Source organism: Bos taurus, chromosome 13, assembly GCF_002263795.3.
Source record: "Bos taurus isolate L1 Dominette 01449 registration number 42190680 breed Hereford chromosome 13, ARS-UCD2.0, whole genome shotgun sequence".
NCBI lineage: Eukaryota > Metazoa > Chordata > Mammalia > Artiodactyla > Bovidae > Bos > Bos taurus.
In genome coordinates this window covers 52,357,932-52,369,744 of record NC_037340.1, presented here as the reverse complement: position 1 = coordinate 52,369,744, position 11,813 = coordinate 52,357,932, and the positions used below count along the sequence as shown (strand labels likewise).

General features: G+C 48.5%; 2 protein-coding genes across 5 annotated transcripts; both read left to right on the top strand.

The window, feature by feature from the left end:
- Positions 1-2,494: 2,494 nt before the first annotated feature.
- On the top strand, positions 2,495-3,282 carry C13H20orf141 (chromosome 13 C20orf141 homolog). The gene is made up of 2 exons (XM_002692233.6): positions 2,495-2,932; positions 3,017-3,282. Exons 1-2 carry the CDS (start codon positions 2,667-2,669, stop codon positions 3,246-3,248), a joined length of 498 nt encoding a protein of 165 aa, XP_002692279.2. The 5' UTR covers positions 2,495-2,666; the 3' UTR covers positions 3,249-3,282.
- A 462-nt stretch (positions 3,283-3,744) lies between these two features.
- On the top strand, positions 3,745-11,054 carry TMEM239 (transmembrane protein 239). 4 transcript variants are annotated; one of them, XR_009496929.1, is made up of 3 exons: positions 3,745-3,854; positions 3,989-5,682; positions 7,587-11,054. XR_009496929.1 is itself a non-coding variant. In XM_059892966.1 (2 exons), exon 2 carries the CDS (start codon positions 4,003-4,005, stop codon positions 4,456-4,458), a length of 456 nt encoding a protein of 151 aa, XP_059748949.1. In that variant the 5' UTR covers positions 3,745-3,854; positions 3,989-4,002; the 3' UTR covers positions 4,459-11,054. The 4 variants fall into 4 exon arrangements, 1 of the variants encoding a protein (XP_059748949.1); XR_009496930.1 differs by having other exon boundaries at positions 3,989-7,711; positions 8,357-11,054; XR_009496928.1 differs by having other exon boundaries at positions 3,989-8,491; positions 8,737-11,054.
- Positions 11,055-11,813: the final 759 nt, after the last annotated feature.

Genomic DNA, 11,813 nt, shown 5'->3' with positions numbered 1-11,813 from the left:
TCTCCACCATAGGACACTAATATTGATTTGCTATTAAAAAAAAGAAATCATTTTAATCAAAATACTACAGAATATGATTTTAAAGGTACATCACATTTAGATTTGTATGAGACGATTCTTCTCTATGCTTCCCTATTACCAGGTTAACTACTTTTAGTGTTTTTTATTTCTCCTCGTATTTACTTTTATCTTTCTATTGCTATTTCTTGAATTTTTTCCACCTAAACTTTAAACTTTTCATTTTGTATTGGGGTATATTTTTTGGACTTTTATGTTTAGACTTTATCTGTAGATTTCCTGCTATGGAATTAAAGATTTAGCTTTCCTACCAGCCCTCCCCTCAACATACACCAAAATATACATATACATTTCCCCCTGCCATCCTCCCAAAAGAGCTGAATCACTAGAGTCAATATTCAGTTCTTATATTATGATCATGATTATTGTTCAATTTTTTGTATTCCCTGGATTTAGCAATTATTTTATCATTTCCTTGGTTTTTAATACACTAGTTAATTCAATCCCAAAGCTTCCAAATGAACTAAATATTTTGCATATCTTTAAAAACAGCAGATAATCAGTTTTATTTTCTTCTAGAGACATCCCTCCTGGAGTATCTATCTTTTGATTCTAGGCTGGGGTTACTTGCTTTCTTTATCTGGAAACGTTGCTGACATCCCAGGTCTTTCTCATCATCCCTTTCCTGTGTTTAGCCTCACTTCTTTCCTAGTTTAGTTCATTATTTTTCTGAAGCACATCCTCCAGTAGCTTTCTAAGAAAGAGTGTATGCAAGGTCAAGTTTTTGAGAACTTGTTTGGCTTAAAATGTCTTTGAAGTGAAGTGAAGTGAAGTCACTCAGTGGTGTCCGACTCTTTGTGACCCCATGGACTGTAGCCTACCAGACTTCTCAGTCCATGGGATTTTCCAGGCATGAGTACTGGAGTGGGTTATCATTTCCTTCTCCAGGGGATCTTCCCAACCCAGGGATCGAACCCAGGTCTCCTGCATTGTAGACAGATGCTTTTACCCTATGAGCCACCAGGGAAGCCCAAAAATGTCTTTACCCTCATACTTAATAATCATGTAGACAGATATATGCTACCGCTGCTGCTGCTGCTAAGTCGCTTCAGTCGTGCCCAACTCTGTGTGACCCCATAGATGGCAGCCCACCAGGCTCCCCCATCCCTGGGATTCTCCAGGCAAGAACACTGGAGTGGGTTGCCACTTCCTTCTCCAAATGAAGGAAAAGTGAAAGTGAAGTCGCTCAGCTGTGTCCAACTCTTAGCGACCCCATGGACTGCAGCCTACCAGGCTCCTCCGTCCATGGGATTTTCCAGGCAAGAGTTCTGGAGTGGGGTACCATTGCCTTCTCCAAATCTACTAAGTTGTAAATAATTTTCTTCAAAATTTTGTGGGCATTGCTTTATTATTTGGGGCTGACTCAGAAAAACGCAACCAATGAAAGGTCCCAGGGGTGGTGGCATTGGCTGTATCATTGTTGAGCCCACCATCACCAAATATGTCAAGGTCACTAGGCTTGAATCTTTGAACAGAGTCCCCTGGAGACAGATATGCAGCGAGACGCTTGCTCTGTCTCCTCTCCTAGGGGCTGTATGGCCACTGTCCCTCTACCCCTAACTCCATCAGTTTACCTTCAAAATATGATATGAGAACAAGGATTAAGTTCTCTTGATTACGACCCATTTTCACTCTTGCCTCTCAAGTCAATAAACTGAAATGTGTTGGAACCTCTGTAACCATTTACAGATTACCAGTTAGAGACAGGTTTCTTTTCCAGATCAGTCCCTTTATACATGTTCATTCTTCTTAATTTCATTCTTGGAGGGTAACCTTAACCTCCCATTTTGGGGTTACTATGTTGTAGCCCTCTCACAGTCACATTCTCTGTGCCATTTCTGGAATGCCAGTATCCAGAACACCTCCCACAAACCACATTGCTTCTAACACCTAAACAGCCCTCCTGCCCCACCCCCATTTAGCAGGTCATGTGGTTACCCCATTCCAGAAAGCCTCAGGTTGCTTCCTGGCAGAGTCTATCTGTGCATTCCAGGATTGAAATTCTGAATAATCCCCCACATGAATGCCCACAGGCATCACCTTGCTCTCAAGGGAAAGAACTGGGGACAGACAGGTTGAGCGACTTGCCCCTGGACACCTAGTCCTGGGAACCTGTGAGATAAAGTGGCTCTTCCTTTCTTGGTCAGCTGCCCAGGTGGTGATGGGGTTACAATGCCTCCTGGCAACTCAGATCCCCACAGACCCCTTGGGTGGAGAATTAGCAAAGATAAGAGGATGAGTCTTAGCTCTTAAATGTCAGACCTCCTTCTGGCTACACCACCAGCTAATTATGAGGCCAGGGCCAGCATTAGCAACCCCGACCCCACCCCACCCCACCCCGCTTATCCCAGGACCCCACCTGGCAATAGGTCACAATGCTCCAGCTGCCCAACCAACCAGAATGACTGACCAAAGTGGGAGGAGGTGAGGAGGGTTTGGTGAGTGGGCGTGTGAGGAGGGGGAGATTCCTAAACAGTCCAACTCCCCACTGCCTGAGCCTACCCTTGAGGTCTGCCACCACCCCCTCCCACGCTCCCACTCCTCCTCTCGCCCAGCACTAGTCCTTCCTGTAACCTCCACCTTCCTCCATGACCCACCTCTGCTTACCCAGGCCCGAAGCTGCTGTTTCTCCTACCCCAGGCCCTCCCAGGGGCATGGGTGCAGGGGAGGGATCAGCTAGTCCAGTGGGTCCGTGTGTGTCCCCCTGGGGCCCTAGCTGGGCCCAGGTCCTGGATAGTGTCCTCGGACTGGGGGCACTGGGGCTGACAATTCGGGCCATCTTTTCCACAACTGGCCCAGCCTTGCTGCTGCTGCTGCTACTGGTCAGCTTCCTGGCCTTCGACATGCTCCACCGGTAAGTGGACTGCAGCCTACAGGTTGGGCAGGTGAGCAAACCATCAGCCTCCCCAAACCCAGCTGCCGCCCTTTCTCTCCACAGGCCTGCAGGTCCCACCTGGTCACAGCACACACATCTCACAAGAGGCCAGAGTCAGGGGGCCGGCGAGGGTCCGGAACAGCAGGAGGCTCCACCCGCAGTGGCAGTCGCAGGACGACTCAGCCTCCAGGAGGCTCTGTTGCTGCTGTGCCTGGGCGCAGGGTTGCTCCTGGGAGCCCGCGGTGTGCCCTTGACCCTGCTTGCCCTTGCTTTTTGCCTTCATCCTTGGACTTGAGTGTCCTCCGGAAATACACTGGCCATGCTGTTTCCTCAGGCTTCCTTTCCTCCACCCTAGGTTGGGAAGGTGGGAGGATACTCCTTTATCCCCCAGCCTGCATCTCGGGGGACCTCTGGCCTCACAATGTGGACAGTGGATACCTAAGTCTGAGTCTGAGGGCATCAGTAAAATGTGAGATAAGGGACAGGGAGCCCAGTGCAGGGTATGGAGCCATCTCAGAACCTGTAGGTTGGGGGAGGCTATTCTGGCCTCCTCTGTGATTCTAGAGAACTTCTCTTGAAAGAATTAAAAGAGTGAAGCAGGGCTGGATACAGGCCAGCAGGGAAGGGAGGGCTCCAAAGAGGGCTTTCCACAAGAAAACGTGACAGACTACATCTGTGGGCTCACCAGGCTCCCCTAAAGCCTGAAGGGTCCACGAGAGAGGCTCAGGTAAACCTCACACCCAGCAATGGTCCCTCTCTTGGCTGGCCCCCACCCTGATCCAGGTCATAATAGGGCTCCTCTGGGGAGGGTGGGGGCACTGAGAGTGGGGGCTCAACTCTGGCTGCCAGGCTGTCCTGGGTGCGGCAGGAAGCAACATGACTTAGGTGGCTCTGCCCAGAGGTAAGACCCAGGACCCAGTTCAAAGCCCCACCACACCCATGCTGGTCCCTCCTGATCCCTCTGCACCCACACCTGCCCTGAGGTCCCAGGCATCTCCAGGGCTGCTCCTGCAGCTGGCCTGGCCCTCTCCCTAGGTGCACCAACCACGATGCAGCAGCTACGAATGGAGACAGATGCCATCGGGGCCGGTGAGGGGCCGCAGCGTGCGGTGCCCTGGTCAGCCTGGGTCTCTCGGGAGGGCTGGGTGCGCTGGTGCATGTGTCACGTGCCCCCGAGCTGGACCCAGTGGTGGACTACATCTGGCTGGCGGCAGCCACTGCAGCGTGTGCTGTGGGGTCTGGAGGGGGTCCTCTACCTGCTGCTGGCCCTGATGCTGTGTCACGCGCTCTTCACCACCGGCTCCCACCTCCTGAGCTCCCTGTGGCCCGTGGCGGCTGCGGTGTGGCGCCATCTGCTGCCGGCTGTCCTGCTGCTGCTGCTCAGTGCCCTCCCTGCGCTGCTCTTCACCGCCTCCTTCCTGCTGCTGTTTTCCACACTACTGAGCCTCGTGGGCCTCCTCACCTCCATGTCTCACCCAGGCAACGCTCAGGACTTAGACCAATAGAAGGGCAACCCCATCCCGCTGCTTGTGTCTGTTGAGCCCTGGCCTAGGGCCTGAGGCCCAGGGGAAAGGGAGGGCAGTGGGACCAGGGCCTTTCTGTGTCAGCAGGCCCCCAACCTACAGTCTCTAGCTGGGACTGGGCGGGACATGGGTGATATTGCTGGAACTGGCAGGATATAGACTGGCCTGACCTCTGGGCACCTCCCTCAAGCTGATGCTGCAGGTACTTGGTGTGGAAGGCCAGAAATTTTGGGAAGAGATGTTAGGGCAGAAGGCTCAACCAGGAGCAGAGCGTGGCCAAGCCATCAAGAGTTTCCACGTGCATGTGCTGATGCTACTGGGGCCCCTTTAGCAGCTGGCAGTATCTTTTTCTTGCAGCTGCTCAACTGTCTCAGCATTAGACTCATAGCAACTTCTACCTGTATTTACCATTTCCCCCACCAACCGCCTCTTTTCACTTGCCCAGGCTCTAGAAAGGGCTCAATGACAGAAATGTAGCTGAGAGAGGGCTAGCCAGAATCCTCATGAGACCTCAGCTTTCACCTTCCAGATGTTTCTGCCCAAGCATTCCCCGCTCCCTAGACTTCCTACCTCCTGCCTCGTCCACATCCCCAAGTCTGGGAAATGAGCCAACCAACACAGTGAGTTTCCCAGGGAGAGCTTACTCTTTAAGACTCCTGAGGTTTGCTATGGAAAAACAAACAAGAAATCCCATTTCACCCACCTATGCAGTGTGTGACCTTGGCCAATTAATTCTTTTGAGCCTTGGTATGAAGTGGGTCCTGTCATGGAGTTGCTGTGAGTCAAAGGCAATAATATCTGTGTGTGAAGTACTTTGTAAAGACCAGAAAATTGTAAGCTATTGTATGGAACTCTAAAGAGCAGAAAGCTTCTCTAGGCCTTCAGAGAAATGTTCTGTCCTGGATACAGTTTGGACCCTACAATGGTAAACAGAGGATGGATGAGTGTGAACAAGAGGTAAAAGGTCGTATGCCATGAAATCTCAAAATATGCAGGTGTTGAACTCTTCTGACTGTGAAATGCTCGGTGGGGCTTGGTGCCGGGAGACGGCTTGCACAGCCATGTGAGTGCGGAAAACATAGCCCAGGGGTTTCTAAAACCAACCCAACAAGCTGTTTACAACACCAGGAGAGCCTTGGAAGGTGGCATCCCTCGATGCCCAGGATGCTGGCTTTTCACATCTCAGCTAACCCTCCAGACAAAACAGTGAGTGATTAGTCACTACAAGTAAGACACATGATAGGTAAGACCCACCCACCTGACCCTCACCCCACTCCAGGCCTCCACTTAGTCCCTGACCCTCTCCAATTCCTAGCCAGACTTGATCCCACTACATACATCACCCTAAAACCCTCACTCCTGTATCCCTCAACTAAAAGCCTCCTCTCTGGCCACCTAAATACTCAAGCCCTGTGAACCAGCCCCTAGAACCCATGTTCATTTTTGCTAAAACCCATTCGCTGTGGAGTTTCATAACCCTGTGTGCCACTGATCAGATGCCTTCAGCATCAGCTCCTGAAACCCAAGACACAGTCCTTCCTTCCTTTTTCCTTCCTGTTCTCCCTGAAATATGGCCTGGTAGCAAGGGCAAGGCAGGCCATGGAAGTGGCAAAGCGTCATAGCTAGCATGGGCTCTGGTGTATTAGCTCAAGCTGGGCTCGAATCCCAGCACTGCACTTTCCAGTCCCACAGCTTTGGCAAAAATTGCTAACCCTTCTTGAACTTAATTTTTCTGTTGGTTAAAATAAAGGCAAGCATACCTGTCCTGGGGCACCCATGGGGCATCTGGTATGTGGGCAAAATTCCTGGACTGACTCCTCACACCACAAACTGTAGCTATGCTATTATTACTATTCCATTTTAGAGATGAGAAGTCAGGCACAGGATAGCTACTTGCCTATGGTAAGGTCAGGTTGTTTGAGTCCTAGTCCAGCCTGATAGGCTACTAAAGAGAAACCAATGGAGGAAATACAACCTCACTAAAGACCCCAGGGCTTCTCAGTGCCCATTGTTTAAGCTCCTGTCAGAGATGAAGCCTGGATGCCAATCTTGGGCCCCTCGCTAACTTGGCTGTGCATTGTTGGCCAGGGATATCACTCTGGAGCCTTGGAACCATTCTAATTGAGAGAGGAGGTTTTGGCCCAAACCAGGCACACTGAGGAGCAGGATTTTGGCAGGAGCAAGGAGAAAGCCTTCTTCCCTTCACCATGTAAACAAATATCTTCTACCCTCCTGTATTGCTGGTGTGAGGTAGGGTGGCACAGGCAGACCAGAGACCAAATGGGCAATACCTATCAAATTAGATTAACACATAGCCTGTGACCCAAAATGCTATGTGACACACAGCAACCCAAGAAAAATTCTCCCAAAGGCCCAAGATGGTCTTGCTCCTCAAAGTGTGGTCCCAAAGCCAACAGTATCAGCATCACCTGGAAACTGGCTACACATGTAGAGTTCCAGGCCTCACCCCAGGAGTCATGAATCAGAGCCTGCATTTTTAACAAAACTCCCAGAGGATACACTGGGAGAAGTTTGAGAAGCACTACAGGTGGGGGAATATGTTGAAGGGATATGTCTGAGAATGGAGCACTGTGGAGATGAGGCAGCAGTTAGAAGGGGTGGAAGTTATACAGATTGATCTTGAAATCCCAGCATTGAGTGAAAAATAGCTGAACGAGAAATAATAGAATTCTTTTCACACAAATTTAAAACGCATGCCAGTAAAACCAGACACTTTTAAAAAAGAATAAAAAATAGAATGGGATGGCCAACTCTAGAGTCAGGCAAATGGGATGGAGTATGCAGGTAAAGGGAAAGTGAGGAACCTTGCAGAGAGGAAAGAAAAACGTAATTCTTGAAATTACTTTAAATGTAGACAAAGTCATCCGTTTAGGCTTAAATCACTTAATAATGCAAGCCTGGGGAGAATTAACATGCTGGAAAGAAGTTCTAAGCCTTTCCATTTGGGCCAAGAAAGGAAAGCTGTTCCACAGGCCTGAGTCACCAGGGCTTCTTTGAGGCCCGACCCCGCAGCGAGCTCAGGTGGGGTTGGGGTAGGGGTGGGGATCCAGTAACTTCTGTAGCCTGGCCAGAAAAGTAAATCCGATCAGGTGGAGCATAAAGAACCGGAGCGGAGGAGGTGTCAGCCGCGAGGGGTCTTGCATTTGAGAAAGTGAGACGGGTTCCACAGCGACACACACGCACCCTGGGGGGCGACTAGGAGCAGGAGCGCCCGGTAAGATTTTCTCCTGCCCCAAAGACCCGGAAGCAATGAGTAAGAGCGGCCAGGATGCGGGAGGGTCCCAGAGGACGGTGTCAAGGGAGCTCACAAAGCTGCGGGCGCCACTTCAGCTAGAGGTGTGAGTGACCACCCTGGTGGGAAAAAGAGGGATCCCTGGAAGGGGTCAGGGCGGCGCCAGGGAACCGCTCTGGACCAGCTACGGGGAGCCGGGAGGGGGCGCTCTTACCCAGACGCGGCTCCGCGCGCTAGAGGGTGAGCAGAGCGACCGTGCTCGCAGTCGGTGGCCACGAGCCTGGGCCGGGGCCGAGGGGCGGGAGGGGGCGACTGGGCCCCGAAGGGAGGAGAAAGGGGGGGCCTAAGTTGCTCTGGGAGGTTGCCCCAGGTGCAGGGGCCGGGTAAGGGGCGCATAGGCTCAGGGGCACCGGAGAGGGGTCTGGGCGACAGCTGGAGAGCTCCAAGCTGGCGCGTTGACCGTGGAGGCAGTGCAGTGAGCAAGGGCCTGTTGTTGGGAAGAAAATCCCAAACCTAGCCAGAGATCAGAGGGCTGTGGGCACCCACGCAGGGAAGTGCTAGCTATCCCCGTAAATCAACACCTTCCCTCCATCTTCACCCCCCGCTCCCCCACCCCCGGAATCATAGTCTGCAGACTAGATGCCAGGCGTGGCCCCCTGGCGGAGACCTCCAGCTCTGATTTCGAAGAGTCGGACTTGGCTGCGTGTGGGACGGAAGCGAAGAGGAGGAGACGTGTCTCACGGCCCGGTCCTAAAACGGGCGGTGGGTGAACGGGTAGATCCTGGGGCCGGGAAGGAGCTTCTCCCGCCCACTGTCTTCACAGTGGCGGCTTCATTGACTACAAAATCTCTTTAACCCAAATCCCTAGCCTAGGTTCCCTAGCCAAAAACCCAGAGACAACAAGGGCAGAGCTCCTGAGAATCCTGGAGAAGGAAGAGCCCAATCTCGTGAGCTTCACTGTCCCCGACTGCTGTCCTAATCCTAGTCTATTCTTCCATTCTTCCTAGGGTAAAGAGCTGTATTTTGTGAGGTTCCGTCAGGATCTAGATGTACATCAGCTCACTTTGGACAAGTCATTTGCTGCGGTGCAAACATCTCTATTACCTTTCAGATATTTTCATCTTAAAAATAAAAGAACTTAAGAGGTGTAGCTTTTACCATATTTTCTGGCCTGTGTCTTCAAATGTCTAACCAAAATACAGTTTTAAAACTGATATGTGATACTGCATACTTAAAAATATTTGTAACATATATGAAAGTTGTAAAGCCCTCTAAGCCCAAAGATACCACTTCCGTCTAAAAGCCAGAAATAAGAGGATAGGACCTCTTTCTTCATGTTCAACTTCTGATTTGTACCAGCCGGAATTCACAGACAATGACATATGGAAATGCTGCTCACTGGTACCGTTGACTGGATTCTGATTTTGAAAGAACTGCTTCTAAGTTTCCACCATTGAGAATTACTGTCAAGTTTTGATAGTTCACCTTTATCCAGTCAAATTCCCTTCTATTCCTAGTTTGCTAGCAGTTTTGATCATGAGTGGAGGTTAAATGATAAAATTTTTTTGCATCTACTCCAAGGACTATTTTGCTCAAAATTCTCCAAGCCAGGCTTCAACAGTACATGAACCATGAACTTCCAGATGTTCAAGCTGGATTTAGAAAAGGCAGAAGAACCAGAGATCAAATTGCCAACATCCGTTGGATCATTGAAAAAACAAGAGTTCCAGAAAAACACCTACTTCTGCATTATTGACTACACCACAGCCTTTGACTGTGTGTATCACAACAAACTGTGGAAAATTCTCAAAGAGATGGGAATACGAGACCACCTTACCTGCCTCCTGAGAAATCTGTATGCAGGTCAAGAAGCAACAGTTAGAACCAGATGTGGAACAACAGACTGGTTCCAAATAGGGAAAGGAGTATGTCAAGGCTTGTATATTGTCACCCTGCTTATTTAACTTATATGCAGAGCACATAATGCAAAATGCCAGGCACCAGTTGGACTCAAGATTGCTGGGAGAAATATCAATAACTTCAGATATGCAGATGACACCACCCTTATGGCAGAAAGTGAAGAAGAACTAAAGAGCCTCTTGATGAAAGTGAGAGACTGAAAAAGCTGGCTTACAACTCAACATTCAGAAAACGAAGATTATGGCATCCGGTCCCATCACTTCATGGCAAATAGATGGGAAAACAGTGACAGACTTTATTTTGGGGGGCTCCAAATCACTGCAGATGGTCACTGCAGCCATGAAATTAAAAGACGCTTTCTCCTTGGAAGAAAAGCTATGACCAACCTAGACAGCATACTGAAAAACAGGGACATTACCTTGCCAACAAAGGTCTAGTCAAAGCTATGGTTTTTCCAGTAGTCAGGTATGGATGTGAAAGTTGGACTATAAAGAAAGCTGAGCGGCAAAGAATTGATGCTTTTGAACTGTGGTGTTGGAAAAGACTCTTGAGAGTCCCTTGGATTACAAGGAGATCCAACCAGTCCATCCTAAAGGAAATCAGTCCTGAATATTCATTGGAAGGACTGATGCTGAAGCTGAAACTCCAATATTTTGGCCACCTGATGTGAAGAACCGACTCAATGGAAAAGACCCTGATGATGGGAAAGATTGAAGGTGGAAGGAGAAGGGACGACAAAGGATGAGATGGTTGGATGGCATCACCAACTCGATGGACATGAGTTTGAGCAAGCTCCAGGAGTTGGTGATGGACAGGGAAGCCTGGCGTGCTGCAGTCCATTGGGTTGCAAAGAGTCAGACATGACTGAGTCACTGAACTAAACTGACAAGGACTGTTTATTCTGCTTTATTCTGTTTATGTGGTGAATTAAATTTTTAGGTGTCTTTTAATGTTAAACCACTACCGGAAAGAAGCACATCCTGTTTTTCTTGTTTGTTTGGCTGGACTGCATTGCTTTCAGGATCTCCTGACCAGGGATTGAACCCAGGCCACAGCAGTGAAAGCCCAGAATCCTAACCACTAGTCCACCAGCCACCAGTGAACTACCCTAGCTCCCTCTTAACTTACATATAATTCATACATTTTACATACAAATAAATGCACAAGTATTGAGGGTTCAATAAATTTTTACATATTTGTCTGTTTGTGTGTGTACCCAGATAACTACCACCCAGATAGAACTTTCCCATTGTCCCAGAAAGTTCCATCATGCCCTTTCCCAATCAGTATCTCCCTCAAAAGGTAATCACGATTCTGATTTCTATCAGCATAGATTGTTGAAACCTGTGCAGAATCTATGCAGCCTATTGTTGAAACTGTGCAGAATAAAATCATACAAAATGTACTCTAGTGTCTGACTTCTTTCAGGATTACATCTGTGAGATTTACCCGTATCTTTGCATCTATCAGGATTTTGCTTTCCTTTATATCAATCTCATTGCATGGGAAAACTATTTATTCACGCTTGTTGATGGACATTTGGCTTGTTTCCAAGTTTTGGATACTATGAAAAAACATTCTATGAATATTCTTGTGCAAGTTTTTTGGTAGATCTTTCTAGATGTACAGATCTCTTGAAGTGAAATTGTCAAATCACAGAGAATGTAAATGTTCAACTTTAGTAAATGCTACCCAATAATTTCCAAAGTGAGTTGTACCATGCAGTGGTTCCACTGCTTTTTTTCAGCCTATCCAGCTAATTCATATGGTATTTACATTTCTGTTTCTTGTTTTCACTTTTGCTTGGGTGATTTCTGAGAGAAGGAAATAGCATCTTTACTCTGTCACCTTCAGACTGTACAATCTCTTTTTTTTTTTAGCGGCACAGCAAACAGGATCTTAGTCCCCCAACTGGGAATGGAATCTATGCCCCCTGCAGTGGAAGCTTGGAGCCTTAACCACTGGACTGCTAGGGAAGTCCCTCTCTTTCCTTTTTAAAGCCAAGAATGCATGATTGGTTTAACATTCAAATATAATCAATGGACTTCACCATATTATCAAACTGAAAAGCATACATGATTATTTCCTTAGACATAGAAAAGGCATTTGGCAAAATACAATATCTATTTCTGATTTAAAATAAAAACAAAACCTCTCAGCAAAT

Bases quoted from the DNA above. Each gene is read 5' to 3' on its own strand.
- C13H20orf141 (XM_002692233.6), top strand. From the start codon at position 2,667: ATGACCCACCTCTGCTTACCCAGGCCCGAAGCTGCTGTTTCTCCTACC. The intron at 2,933-3,016 runs GTAAGTGGACTG...TTCTCTCCACAG, and splicing joins GCCTTCGACATGCTCCACCG to GCCTGCAGGTCCCACCTGGT.
- TMEM239 (XM_059892966.1), top strand. From the start codon at position 4,003: ATGCAGCAGCTACGAATGGAGACAGATGCCATCGGGGCCGGTGAGGGG.